This window comes from Cajanus cajan, chromosome 11 (genome assembly GCF_000230855.2).
Source record: "Cajanus cajan strain Asha chromosome 11, NIPB_CcT2T_4, whole genome shotgun sequence".
NCBI classification, from domain to species: domain Eukaryota; kingdom Viridiplantae; phylum Streptophyta; class Magnoliopsida; order Fabales; family Fabaceae; genus Cajanus; species Cajanus cajan.
Window position 1 is genome coordinate 45,464,398 of NC_138527.1, and position 15,544 is coordinate 45,479,941.

The 15,544-nt window shown below is 41.7% G+C and overlaps 1 protein-coding gene and 1 long non-coding RNA gene across 2 annotated transcripts; one reads left to right on the forward strand and one right to left on the reverse strand.

Annotated features, from left to right (window-relative positions):
- The first annotated feature begins 12,176 nt into the window (after positions 1–12,176).
- On the forward strand, positions 12,177–13,533 carry LOC109801193 (2-hydroxyisoflavanone dehydratase). The gene has a single exon (XM_020362203.3). The coding sequence runs from the start codon at positions 12,280–12,282 to the stop codon at positions 13,249–13,251; it is 972 nt and encodes a 323-aa protein (XP_020217792.3). The 5' UTR covers positions 12,177–12,279; the 3' UTR covers positions 13,252–13,533.
- A 985-nt stretch (positions 13,534–14,518) lies between these two features.
- Positions 14,519–15,544, reverse strand: LOC114915987 (uncharacterized). Its single transcript, XR_014430604.1, has 2 exons — positions 15,072–15,544; positions 14,519–14,986 (listed from the first exon to the last, which is right to left on the reverse strand). It is a non-coding gene; the product is annotated as an uncharacterized LOC114915987 (long non-coding RNA).

Below are 15,544 nucleotides of genomic sequence, written 5' to 3' on the forward strand. Positions count from 1 at the left end.
ATACGATGCCGCTTCTACCCATTTGGTGAAATAGTCAATGGCCACAAGAATGAATCTGTGCCCGTTGGATGCTTTCGGCTCAATGGGTCCAATAACATCCATGCCCCACATTGAGAATGGCCAAGGTGAAGCCAATACGTTGAGTGGGGTTGGTGGGATATGGATGTTGTCGGCGTATGCTTGACATTTATGGCATTTTCGCACATATTGGTAACAATCCTTTTCCATGGTCGACCAATAATATCCCGCCCTGAGGATCTTTTTAGCCATTGCGGGCCCGGGAATGTGGGTACCGAAAACCCCCTCATGAACTTCTTTGATCATGTTTTGGGCTTCGACTTGGTCTACACATCTCAACAAGACCGAGTCATAATTTTTCTTGTAAAGGGTTTCGCCGACTAGCAAAAATCCCATAGCCCTTCTTCGGATATGCTTCTTGTCATTATCACTGGCCATATCAGGATATTCCCCTTTTGTCAAATATTGCTTGATGTCATGGAACCATGAATGATCATCAACTACTTCATCTATCAGAAGGCAAAACGCTTGCTTATCATGCCTCCAGATATTGATGATGGGCATTTCATGCTCATTATCCAAGGCGAACATTGATGATAGTGTGGCAAGAGCGTCGGCAAACTGATTTTCCTCCCTTGGAATGTATTCAAAGATGACACTTTGGAAGAGTTGTGTCAAATCTTTGATGTGCTCAACATATGGTATCAATTTGGGATTTCGGACTTCCCATTCACCTCGTAATTGGTAGATGACTAGGGCCGAATCACCAAATACTTTGAGCTTTAGGATACCATTGTTGATGGCTGCTTGGATTCCCAACGCGCAAGCCTCGTATTCTGCCATATTGTTTGTACAATCGAAGTTGAGTCTTGCCGTTATGGGAATGTGTTTTCCTTGTGGAGAGATTAGCACTGTGCCAATCCCTCGTCCAAGCATGTTGGAGGCTCCATCAAAATACATGGTCCATGCATCATCTTTAAGCTCTTCATGTTGTAGATGCATTATATGCTCATCGGGGAAATCATCCTGAAAGGATTGGTAGTCGTTGGCGGCCCGTGTGCTAGGTAATCGGCTAGGGTACTACCCTTGATGGCCCTTTGAGTGACATGTATGATGTCAAATTCTGATAACTGTACTTGCCATCGGGCAATCTTCCCAGTGATTATTGGTTTGTCGAACACGTACTTGATTGGGTCCATTTTGGAAACCAACCAAGTAGTATGCCTTATCATATACTGCCTGAGCCTTTGCGTTGCCCATGCTAACGCGCAACACGTTTTTTCTAGCGGCGTATAGCGGGTTTCATAATCAAGAAATTTCTTGCTCAGGTAGTAGATGGCTTGTTCTTTCTTTCCTGTTTCATCTTGTTGTCCCAGCACAGCCCCCATAGACTCATCAAGCACCCTCAAGTAGAGGATTAATGGTCTTCCCTCGACAGGTGGCACCAATACCGGTGGATTGGCCAAGCACTGTTTGATCTTATCAAAAGCTTGTTGACAATTTTCATCCCAAATTTCGGAATGATTCTTGCGCAACAGCTTGAATATTGGCTTGCACGTGTCAGTCAACTGTGCGATGAACCTTGCAACGTAGTTCACCCTGCCGAGGAATCCTCTAATTTCTTTCTCAGTTTTAGGAGGAGGCATTTCCATTATTGCCTTTACTTTATCAGGGTCCACCTCTATGCCTTTTTCACTGACGATGAACCCGAGAAGCTTACCCGACCGGACTCCGAAAGTACACTTAGCCGGATTTAGCTTAAGCTGATACTTGCGAAGCCGATTGAATAATTTTCTCAAATATCGGACATGGTCCATCTCATCTTTTGACTTTGCGATCATGTCATCCACATATACTTCAATTTCTTTGTGGATCATATCATGGAATAACGTCACCATCGCTCGTTGATAGGTGGCACCCACATTCTTGAGTCCAAAAGGCATTACCCTGTAGCAAAAAGTACCCCAGGGTGTAATGAAGGAAGTCTTCTCGCGGTCTTCCACATTCATCTTGATTTGGTTGTACCCGGAGTACCCATCCATGAAGGAATAGAGTGTGTTTGTGGCTGTATGATCCACCAATGTATCGATGTGTGGTAAGGGAAAATCGTCCTTTGGACTAGCACGATTAAGATCCCTGTAGTCAACACAAACTCTAACCTTTCCATTCTTTTTAATGACTAGCACAATGTTAGCCAGCCATTCGGGATACTGGGACACAACCAGGAACCCCGCGTCTAATTATTTTTCTACCTCCTCCTTGATCTTTAAAGACCATTCGGGCTTGACTCGTCGGAGCTTTTGTTTGACGGGTCGAAACCCTTCTTTCAATGGTAATTTGTGCTCGACGATATTAGAGTCCAAACCGGGCATATCATGGTACGACCATGCAAATACATCTTTGTATTCCTTTAACAACTGGATCAATTGCTCCCTTATTTCATCACTGATATGGGTTCCAATATTGACCTCTTTTATTTCTTGGCCTTGCCCCAAATTTACGGTCTCCAATTTTTCCTGATGCGGTTGGAGTAGACGAGCCTCTTGATCTAGCAGTCTTTGCAAGTCCGGAGAAATGGTCTCCTCATCACTGTCCGACTCAACCCATTCATCCTCAACTTTCGGATCCCGGTCGGAGCGAACAATCACAGACATAATTGTTTTATTGGTTCTGTTTAGGTTTAGAATTTATTAATATTAATGAGAGAAAGAGAGAAAAGAACAAATGAGAGAATAATGTGTGAAAAATGCCTCTTTATTGATATGTATTAAACTGTACAAAAACCCTTATTTACATGAAAAGGTTCTCATGATCTCGGGTACTGATCATGAGTCCTAAAAAGAAAAAGAAAATTAAGGAGGGGCCCTATTGTGGCTTGCTCTTCTCTCTAATCCTGCTTTGGCCGAGGATTCTTGCTCACTTCGGGCGCTGTTGAATCGAAGGTGACCCACCCGGCATCAATAAGGTCTTGGACCTTGTATTTGAGAGCCTTACAGTTCTCCGTTGAGTGTCCTGGTGCCCCCGAGTGGTATAGGCATTTATCTTGTGGTTTGTACCACTCGGGATAAGGTGGATCCATCTTCCTTGGTGGAATGTAAGCTAGAAGATGAGCTTCCACTAACTTCGGCAGGAGGTCGCTATATGTGGTCGGAAGTTTATCAAACTTCTTCACAGAGTTATACTGCGGCTTTCCTGACTTCGAAGTGGAAGAAGATGAAGAAATGGTTATGGCATTGACTCCTCCCTCTTTCTTCTTCCCGAAGGCCTTCTTAGCTTCATATGATTGGGAAGGCTTAGCCAGCTTCCCACTTTTAAGTCCTTGTTCCACTCTCTCCCCAATGGTGATGATGTCCGAGAAGAGTGTCGTTGTGTTCCCTATCATTTTATCGTAATAGGGACCAGTCAACGAGTTGATGAATAAGGACACCGTCTCCTTATCCGACAGCGGGGGCTCTATCTGTGCCGCCAACTCCCTCCATCGTTGGGCGTACGCCTTGAAAGATTCATCATTCTTTTTACTCAAGGCTTGAAGATCTGACCTATCGGGTGTTAGGTCGATGTTGTATTTGTAGCGCTTGAGAAAGGCGTCGGCCAACTGCCTCCATGTGTGTACTAGATTTCCATCTAGCTGCATATACCAGTTGAGCGCGGTATCAGCCAAGCTCTCTTGGAAGCAGTGGATCAAGAGCTTTTCGTTTGTGGCATATGCAGCCATCTTTCGGCAGTACATGGTGAGATGACTCTTGGGGCAAGTCGATCCCACGTACTTTGGGAAATCCGGCACTTTAAATTTAGGAGGGAATTGGATGTCCCTCACTAAACACATGTCGGCGGCATCTTTAATGTCAAAATCATGCCCCTCCATAGCCCTCAACCGATCCTCTAGGGCGTGGAATTGGTCTTTTGAAATTTCAGGCTCTCTAATCGTAATCCCTGCCCCAAGGGGTACAGCTCGCGGAGGGTCTTCCTCGTGCTCTTCCTCCTCTCCATGATGGGACTCATGGTCACTGTGGTGTGATCCATGGATATTGTGGTGACGCATGAGCTCCATCATTTGCGCCATCTGTTCTTTGAGCTGAGAGAGTTCGGTTGTGAGCTTCTTATTTTGCTCTTCCAGCGCTTCCATTTTCTTGATCTTCTGCGCGCGTGTGAGGACAGAGAGATAACCAGCCACTTTCTAAAAATGAATATTTAATTTAATTAATTTATGGAATGAATACGCTCTTGACATGAGCTTGATAACCCTCCATTTTTAAGGCGCTGCCTTTTTAAAATGGAGTGTTACCACCCTCCTTGAATTATGATCCCTCCCCAACGGAGAATCTCGATAATTATGGGTCTCTTTTACTCATGTCAAGAGGTATTGATGAACCTAGAATGCATGGTTTATGAGGATGCATGATATCTTATTGGTAATGATGCACATGCTCCTCACTTTTATTATATTTTCACACATTGGTTTTTCCTCTCATGTCATGACATTTTCATGCATGGGGATTATTCTTTAGACCTTATCGCGAGGTTATTTATTAATGCACAAACAATTGCACATAAGCATTTACACAAACAATTCACTCATCCACGAACAGTCACGAGCGAATCACGAGGTAGGGGTATCCTGCAGAAAGGTGCATATTCAAGGTGGTTCTAACTGTTCTCACCGGTCTGAGGCCCCCAAGGTGCCCCCATTATAGGGACCCAATTCCTCTCGTCGTAAGTCGATGGAAAGCTCCAACGCACTGTCGGACTCGAGTTCATGGTTATCACCTTGAGTGATGCTTTCCGACAACGGTCTACGGGCACCTATAGACCCATTCGACAACCGGCCGTACTAACATCCACTCCCTATGGCTTACCACTCATGCCCCCGGGTATAGAGGGAACTGTTGTGTGCAAAGGTTTGTGTGCAGTTTTTATTTCAAACAATTGCGGAAATTTAAACAAACAACAGTTATTAAAAGCCAAATAGGTAAAACGTTTTATCATACAAGCAAGGGGTAATAAAGTAATTTTAACTATTATTTGTTAAAAATAATCTGTCACTAAATGGGACTGACTCTCGAAGCTTCCCCAGTGGAGTCGCCATCTGTCGCCACCGGCCCGAAACGGGCTTTCGGCGTTCGCGATGGATGGTTGGACTCTTTTATTTGTTTAAAAATAGGGATTGCTAGAATGACTTATTCTCAAACTGAGACCTTGTCAAACGAGCAATTTTATTAAAAGGCTCACCAATCCATGTTAATCCCAAGCGGGACCCTCCATGGATTAGCGGTTTTCATAAAAAGGAAGGGTTCGTGGAGTCGCCACCAATGTTTTACTCAAAACATTGGAAAAAGAAGTTTAAGGCAATCGATTCAAAAATCGACTTCGGCCATGACAACCAGAGTCGGGTAAGGGAGTCGGTTACGCGTGGGGAAGGTGTTAGCACCCCACAGCGCCCCTTTCGGGTTCCCTATGACAGATTATTTTAAAAATAATAGTGCAAAGTTACTAAATTACCCCTATTTATTCTAAGCAATTATAAATTAACTATCTACATGATGACAGTTTAAATATGTACACACAGAAAGCGGTAAAAGAAGGGACTTTAAAGATATAAACCTTTGAAGCGTGCTTTCTTATATATCTTGACAGAAATTGGGAAGCGTTTTGGCGTTCCCTCCCTCTACAAGACCGCTCGCTCCCTCCTAAAAAATAATTTTTGACTTGGAAATCCGATGGATTTCCCTTCGACTTAGTTTGAGACTCAAGCAAAATGCTCAGAACTCAAAAACTTCGTCGGATCAACTCTCCGAGTGATTTCTAGGCAGAGCACTGCTCAAAAAAACCCAGAATACTCAAGAAGAGGGTTAAAACTCAGTCCAAAAAGTGTGAAATGACGTCCCATTGACGTCATATTTATAGGGAAGAGGCTCAATACGGTTCCTGGGGGTCAATACGGTCAACATTGAAATTTTGAACTACAATACGGTCGTATTGAATTCAATACGGCCGTATTGAAGTTCAGTGCAGCCGTATTGAATTCAATGCAGCCGTATTGAAGTTCAGAAACTTCAATACGGCCGTATTGAGTTCAGTGCGGCCGTATTGAAGTTCAAAATGTTCAATACGGCCGTACTGAACCTCTGGGAGGCCGTATTGGGCTTCATTCCTCCCACTTTTCTTATTTTAGCTATCCTAAGACCTCTAGACCTATAGAGAACCCTCCTTGGGCCTTCTGGAAGTCCTTCTGGCTGATCTTCCTTCAGTCTTCGAGAGTCTTCAAGCTTTATTTCCGACCCGGACAATTTTAGGGGTCTACAATGCTCCAACAATTTTTCATCATAAAACATCTATTAACAAGCCTCATTTCTCTCAAGCCTAGACCTCCTTCATTTTTAAGTTTGCAGATCTTTGACCAAGCTACCGCATGGATCTTCCTCTGGTCACTTGTGTGGCCCCACAGAAATGATCTACATGACTTATCGATTTCATCACAAGCCTGACGGGGAAAGAAAACTTTTTGCATAGTGTAGGAGGGAATTGCCGCGAGGACAAATTTGGTGAGGGTCAAACGACCAGCGAAAGATAAGTTTCTTGTCTTCCACAAGCTAAGCCTTTGATTCACCTTCTCCATCACAGATCTAAGGAGACGACGATTAACTCTCTCGTGATGGATAGTAACTCCTAGATACTTACCAAGGTTATTAGTACGTTGAAATTTGAGAGCATCGCTGATCTCTTTCTTAACCGCCCAAGTCACATTTTTTGAGAAGAAGATGCGAGTTTTCTCAATGTTGACCTTCTGACCTGAACTATTGCAAAAAAATCAAGGCATTGTTGAATAATTTCTACCTGATCCATATAGGCCTCAGAGAGTAGGATCAGGTCATCCGCGAAGGCAAGGTATGATAATGCCGGCCCTCCTTTAGAAAGTTTAATCGGTTTCCATAACTTATGGGTCACAGCAACATCTATAAGGTGAAACAGACGCTCCATACATAAAACGAAGAGATAGGGGGATAAGGGGTCCCCTTGTCTGATACCTCGAGACGGTTTGAAAACTTCCAGTTTCTCCCCGTTCCAAAGCATACTCATAGATGGAGTGGAGATACAGGCCCACACCAAGTCCACAAACTGTTTAGGGAACCCAATATCTTCCAACGTATCCTTAATAAATCTCCAATTGAGACGGTCGTAGGCTTTCTCAAGATCTATTTTAATAGCCATCCAGCCTTTCTTGCCAGTTCTATGTTTCATAAAGTTAATCACCTCTTGGGTGATGATGATGTTATCAGATGTTTGCCGATGAGGGACGAAACTACACTGATTTGGGCTTACTAAACCTTCCATCACTTTCCTGAGTCAGGTAGCCAGGATTTTGGTGATCACTTTATAGGAAACGTTACAGAGGCTAATAGGTCTCATTTGCTTCAGTGAAACTACATTATCAACTTTTGTTATGAGAGTTATCAAGGTACCATTGATTTCAGAGATCTTTCTCGGATTAAGTTCCACATCATGAATTAATCGACACAAAGACGGGCCCACTATATTCCACTGGGATTGGTAGAAGATAGCTTGGAAGCCATCTGGTCCAGGGGCTTTAAGGCCCCCCATTTGCTTTACAGCACCATGAATCTCCAAATCTGAAAATGGTAGAGAGAAGGCCTCCAACTCTTGAGCTGATAGGGCAGGAAAGGTTGACGTGAGACAATATGGAACATACACTTCTGGGTCTTTAAATAAACGTTTATAGAATGCAGTCACCATAAGCTCCAGATCACGTTTATTTTCTATCGAAGTACCTTCATCATCTTGTAGCTTCACGATCCTATTTTGCCTCCTTCTATTGACTATGGTGCCATGAAAATAACTGGTATTTCTATCTCCATATTCCATCCATTTGCACCGAGATTTCTGAAGCCAAAGTAACTCTTCCCTTGCGAGAATTGTTTCATATTGGCTCCATAATTCTCTTTGCAGATTTGAGAGGAAAGGGTTATCTTCCTGAAAGAGCCTAGCTGCTATGCCGTTCAACCTCCTTCTCAGGCGTTTCTTAGCATGAAAAATATTACCAAAAGTGATTTTGTTCCATTTTAGCAGGCTGCATTGTGTGTTGCTCAATTTGCTTGGCCAATCTATTGGCTCGTCCCAACTTTCTCTGATTAGGGTGGGAAAGTCAGGGTGGGTCAACCATGCGGCTTCAAAGCGAAATGGTCTACGGGATTTATTTACCGTTTCTGGTGATAGTTTCAGTAGGATAGGGCAGTGGTCCGACTTAAGCGGGTTTAGATGAAATACATTTGAGTTTGGATTAGCCATTTTCCACTCCATGCTAACCAGAACTTGATCCAATCTCTCAAATAATGGTCCTCTTTTCCAAGTGAAGGGTGCTCCCTGGTAGCCCATATCTATCTGGTGGCATTCAAGCACAAACTCTCTAAAGGCGTTGTCACCACGGAGGCACGCCGATGATGAACCTCCTTTGCGTTCCGACTCTTTAAGGACAACATTGAAATCACCTAGAATGCACCAAGGATTTTGAATATTCGCGGCTATTCTTCTAAGGTCCCTCCAGAGACCTATACGAAATTGAGGGTGCGGGTTGACATAAACTACAGTTAACTCCCAGGCTAAGGATCCACTTGAAACAACAAAATGAACAAACTGAGAAGAGGATTGTAACATCTCCAGTTTCCATCTTGCCGAGTCCCAAAAACACCATATTCCTCCAGCATGACCATATGCGTCAACCATGAAGGATTTATCAAGTTTGATGCGGTGTGCAATCTGCTGTGCTTTAGAGCCACTAACATGTGTTTCTAGTAAACACAAAATACCCACGTCATTTTCATGAATTAAGTCATTAACAAGAGGAGCAAATCCTTTGTTGCCCGTCCCTCTACAATTCCAACTTAGAATATTCATATCGAATCAGAGGAGGAGTTTGGTTTTGAAAACTTGGATCCATCATGTTGGACAATTCCAACTGGCTTCTTCGTTGTATGTTTCCCAGAATTATTCGCTCCTGGTTCAAAATGTTGTTTTAGCGCATTAGCAAAGGCTAATGTCTCATCATTGGGGGTGTGAGCATGTGTGATTAACTGATCTTCAATCTGCATGGAATCCTCCCTCCTATATGTTACGTTCTTTAGGCCGGTGAGAACTCTAAGAGAGTTTTCCGCTTCACGTTCTGCATGATGACTCTTTGACCATGCATGAGATTTTTTTGGAGAGCTAGGATGGAGATGGGCCCCACCTTTAAGGGAGATTCCGTTTGCGCCTAGAGATGGAGCTCTTATTACCTTGTTCTTATCCTGGGGGTTGTTATTTTTACGTTGTACTTGTGGGTTTTTTCCAGCTAAGGGGTTGCGACTTATGACCACTGATCTGGTTTGACTAGTCAGTTCTTGTCCCACATTAGGAACATCAGATTGGTTTACCGGGTTTGTCCTTTCCCCAGAAATATATTCATGTTGATCTTTGGTGCGATTGTCAAGACCCAAATCTCTAGCTTTATCCTTTCCCAGATTTTGCGGCCGGTTTCTTGCAGTTTTATTGTTACGTTTAACTATCATCCAAGGACCATATTGGTCTACTGAATCCAAACATCCCAGATTTGACTGATCTTGATTTGAATCTTGTCGATCCTGATTTGGGTTAGTTTCTCCAGCCATTTTTGGAACGTCGACAGTGCCCACCTTCATGGATGCTTCATGATTATTTGCAGTCATATTACCATCAACCTCCTTCACCATGAGTTCAGTGCATAGGGTTTGTTTATGACCATATTTTCCGCAATGAAAACAGATAGAGTGAAGCCCTTCATATTCCAAGTGGAGGATATGCCCAAGAACATTAATATGCGAGACCAGCTTCTTCTTGAGATCAATCTCCACGCATATCCTGGCGAATCTTCCACGAGTTTCGATAGAGGTTAGCTTATCAATTTTAAGCATTGTTCCCAACTTGCTATCTACACGCCAAATAAAGCGGTCATTGAACAGCTCAATAGGTAGCCCTGGAATGCGAATCCAAGCCGCGATTTTGCGTGTTTTAGTCGCTGTGAGCGTGAAGAAAGGTCTCTACCTCTGAACAACAATGTAATGATCTGCAATCATCCATGGCCCTTCATACAAGGCATGCTTGTAATCATCTTCAGCTGAAAATTGCACAAGGTAAAAATCTTGAGACAGATCGATTAAGCGGACAATCATAGATTTTGCCCATTCACGTTGAACTTTATTGTCCAGCATTTTGTACGCTACGCGTTTCCCAAGCACGTTGATTACTAAGGAATTTTTCCACGGAGAACACCAATCTTCAAATTCCTCCTGCGTGACAGGGATAGTGGGACACGAGTCTAGTTCCCCCTCATCCTCTATTGAATCATCTTTATCATTATAGATTGCTTCCTCCGGGCACACCATCTCTTTCATTAAACTATTGAGATCGGTGAAAATCTTCCCTCCATCAGGCGATAGAAGACTTTCTAAATAAGATTTAGACGGGTCTTTTCGCATGGCAGCCCCTTCCACCGGTTCCTCCATGCGAGCATCCTCCATGGCAGAGTCAGGCTCACTAGATTCTTTCGTTTTAACCTTCTTAGTACTCTGGATGATAGGATTGTCACTAGCAAAGTCGTCTTCCTCTGAAACCCTAGCAGAGCTAGTTTTCTTCATTATCCATTTTTTAAATGATAACTTTTTTTATTTTCATCACTTGAATGCAAACCTTTTAATTAACGGGAAAAGAAAGAAAGAACGACTTTGAACGTATAAAGGTTGTTAAGTAAGAAACAAATAAATATTTAGAAACTATACCTGTCTAAGGGCACACTCGTACTCTTCTAGTAACTGGAGGGCCGAACGAGAGCTTCGAGTTGATGCTTTAGAGGGGGGAGGTACCTGCAAAAGGCACTCTGACGCTCAAGTCAGGACAAGCATAATTCTTGAGAGTAATAAATGAACAGTGACATACCTCGTTTCATGTGACTTATTTATACTACCTGTCATGGGCCTGAGCGAGGTGGGCCTTCTCTGACATTTACCGAATTAGGTAATACGATGTTAATCGGTTGGTTACGCCTTAATTGCGTGTTGTCTTTCGTTAACCATGATTATCATCCTAACTATTCTCTATTGGTCCTTGGCCGAGCCGACAGGGCACGGCCGAGACAACCTCTTTGGCCGAGCCGATAGAGAACGGCCGAGACAACCTCTGGCCGAACCGACAGGGCACGACCGAGACAACCTCTCTGGTCGAACCGATAGGAAGAGGGTTGAATTCTCCATGGTTCTCGGCCCCTTACCGAGCCGAAGTAGTGTCCAAACTGCGTCAATATCTGATAGGACATGACGTGTCGATCCACGTGGCCTTAATCGCGTGCTTCCCCTTGTTAATCATGATCATCGTCCTAACTACTGTCTGGCTCTGTCGGCCTTAGCCGAGCCAATAGGAAAAGGTCGAGACAACCTCTTCGTTCTCGGCCTTTGGCCGTGCCGATAGAAAAAGGGTTGGGTTGTCCTTAGTTTTCGGCCTTCTGCCGAGCCGAGGTCGTGCCGAAAATTGTGTCGAAGTCCGATAGGACATCACATATCGGTCCACGTGGCCGATAGGACCCTTCCGGTACACTATAATTTATTATTTATAAAAAGGATCGGACGTAATATACAATTGATGTTAAAAAAATTAGTGTAAATTTTAATTAGTATGAAAATATTTTTTGGTATAATTTATTTATTTCCAGTTTTTTAATATAGAAAAAAGTTATACAAATAAATAAAAGAATGTTCAAAATGTGGACTGTTATTCAGCCCCGACCGTGGACGTTACTGAATCCTTAGATCACAATGTCAATATTCCACTCAGGTACTCACCCACCTACTCCCCTTTGTGAGATACATTTCAACGTGTAGATGGCTATTTATTCGATACGACTTTATTTAAAATAGCTAGCTGTAAGTTTCAACAAACATTAAAATAACACACAAACACAAAGTAGAACTATGCTAACAACATGCCGACGATAAAGACACAAGCTTTGACAATCATCCTCATCCCAACTTGGTTTATCTTTCATATGCATCCCAATCCCATCACCTTTGATTATTTATTTATTTTAATCTCTCAAATTAATATTCAACGAATAAAAGAGGTTAGGTCTCACAGCATTACGTGTATTTAACAAGGAGCAGAACTCACTTCTCTGAGCACAAAACTGAACTTTCCTTTAATTCCGTTCATCCTCTCTATTTCCACTATTTTATTCTCTCTTCAATGGCAACCGAAAAGGTGGTAGTGAAAGAGCTTCTTCCACTTATAAGAGTCTACAGCGATGGTTCCGTGGACCGTCTCTTAAGTTCTCCAAACGTGCCACCCTCCCTTGAAGACCCCGAAACAGGAGTCTCATCCAAAGACATCGTCATCGCAGACAACCCTTTTCTCTCTGCTCGCATATTCCTTCCAAAGTCCCACAAAAACTCCACCCACAAACTTCCCATCTTCGTTTACTTCCACGGTGGCGCTTTCTGCGTTGAATCTGCTTTTTCCTTTTACGTCCATCGTTATCTCAACATCTTAGCCTCCGAAGCAAACATAATAGCCATCTCCATTGACTTCAGACTCCTCCCACACCACCCTCTTCCCGCGGCCTACCAAGATGGCTGGACCGCGCTACAGTGGATTGCTTCCCATGCCGCCAACAGTGCCAGTGCCACCAACCCCGAGCCATGGTTGGTCAACCACGCTGACTTCACCAAACTCTACGTAGGAGGTGACACCAACGGCGCTAACATTGCACACAACTTGCTGATACGTGCAGGCACAGAGACTCTGCATGGAGATCTCCAAATATTAGGTGGATTACTCTGCTGTCCCTTCTTCTGGGGCTCCAAGCCCATTGGGTCAGAGCCCGTTGAAGAGCACCACCAGAGTTTGGCCATTAAGGTGTGGAGCTTCGTGTATCCCGATGCAGCTGGTGGAATCGATAACCCGAGTATTAACCCTTGTGTTCCCGGGGCACCCTCTTTGGCCACACTTGGGTGCTCTAAGTTGCTTGTTACTATTACTGGGAAGGACGAGTTTAGAGACAGGGATATTCTGTATTACGAGAGCGTTAAGAAAAGTGGGTGGAAAGGTGAAGTTGAACTGTTCGATGCTGGCGATGAGGCGCATGCTTTCCAGATGTTCAAGCCTGAAACTGATCTTGCTAAGGCAATGATCAAACGCTTGGCTTCTTTTCTTGTATGACTGTTCTTCTCCCATCATCATCACTTCAAATTAATTAAGCAAATAATGACATTCGGCATCTTACAAAGATTCTATTTCTCGCAAAGGATTCAGTATGGTATGGGTTGGCTGTTGGCATATTTTTGGTGAAAAATAAAAAAAAAAGGGTGGGATGACTTGTCTTCTATACTCAGTTTGAGAATGAATTTTATGTTACTGTTTTTGCATCATTTATTTACGCGTTCGTAACTTTGTTCTCTGTAATAATACAAATGGAATAATAATCTCTTGTTTGCCGACAAATTATCAGAGATGGTCTAATACGGGCCTCTACATGTATATTTTTAACTAGTTTGGTAATCAAGTGTGGCTAATTTTTTTTCTTGTAAATTTAAATGCAAGTGAAATAAGGATATTATTTGATGAGATCGTAAATATTAAATAACAGATGGTTATAAAATATCTAATAATTTATTCTTATTGCCCCATCATTGAATTCACAGTATCACAATAGATTAAATAAATTCTTAATTAAGAATCTGTAATGAATTGTTTTCTTATATATACTTGCAACTAATTTAAGTAGACAATGCAGCTGTCACTGCCCCGCCACAATCTCCAGACGCATTGCGAACGCCGTTACCGTTGCAAAAGAACAGCCTTAAACTAAGATACAAAATTTCAAGAAAATGAGAGCAACTCCTGGGAGTTGCTTGTCCTGTTAAGTAACTTAAGCTTCGATTTCTTGTTATTGGAGGATTCTGATGTGGTAATATGAGTTGCTTGAAAAAAAAAGAGTTGCTTCTTCAAGCTAACGTTCTTTACCAGATTTCAAACAAATTTTATTGAACATATTTAGAAACGTTTCGAAAATAATAATGATAAAAATTAATTTTATATAATATTTATGTATTTATTATTATTTTATTTTATTTTTAATATCTACTTATTATGTATTTTTTCTCGTATTTTATTTTTTTTCATTATAGTGTAATTATTCTTTTTAATAAAAATTTAAATTTAGTTCATAAATGATTAGAAAAAAAGTTTTAAAAGTTAAATATCTTAAAGTTTATTATCATTAGAGTAAATTTGTGTTTGAGTTACTTAATGCTAACATGGCACACTCAAAATCACTTTTTTCATTTTTTAACGCATAATACAACTTAAATGAGTTGCTTCCATTAAAGATGTGCTAAACACTACTCATTCTCTTAACATGCTTGATATTAATTATTAAACATGTAAACAACAGTGTTGTATTTTATGAATACTATTTGCATGAAAATGGTACGAATACAACTGGGTAAATATTATTGGCTGACTTTTTAAAATATAAATAGAAAATAGAGTCTATGACAGAAATGAAGGAGGCCGGGTTGCGTTGCGGTGTGAATTTTTTTTTATTTCTTAAGTATATGTAGGAAGGATGAAAATCTTCTATCTTCAACTCCTGTCTTCAAACCCTATCCCTCCAATCATAAATTGCCACGTCATTACATTTAATTTTTATTTTAAATTTTAAAAGGTGTAACAAATTTGTTACAGTTTTTTCTTTACCAAAAGAAGAAGAAAGCATATGTACCTACCATAACTGAGCACCGACAGAGAAAAAGGGACTTGAGTACCGTAACAGTGGTTGGCAACAACATTTCCGGCAAAGGCGGCGGAGCAGTGGCTGGGCCGTGGGTGACCGTCGCCGTCGGCGAGGAGAAGCCGTTGGATTTCTGTTGCCCTCGAGCATGCTTGAGTTGCGCTGTTACGAAAGACATAAACCTTAAATCAAAATAAGAGTTTGGTTTGATTTGATTTTGCACAATTTTTCTTAGCAAAAAACAAACCTTTTCGGGGCTTGTTGGTGTATAGCTTTGGAGGACCTTCTTCGCTCATTATTTTCTTGTCTCTCTCTTTAAAAATTAAAATAAAAATTAAATATAATGACGTGATAATTTATGATTAGAAAGATAGGATTTAGAGATAGGAGTTAGAGACAGAAAATTAAAATAAAAATTAAATACAATGACGTGGGTAAATAATAAGATTTTGTTTTATTAAATTATTAAATCGTGCATCAGTGTCACACTGTCACGTTGCGCTTGCCTACCTCGCCTCGCCACTTGTGCAGTCCTTTTCTACAGCCAGAAGATGGCTATATAATACGGGTTTAATACATTAATATATAGCTGGCTAGTCTTTTTTTTTTTTTTTCTTCTCTCTTCAATTTTTTATTCTCTTTAAGTGAAGGATAGTACAATATAGAAAATTAATTTGTAATACAACTTTTATGTTATGTTCGATCCCTGGGTGATATGCA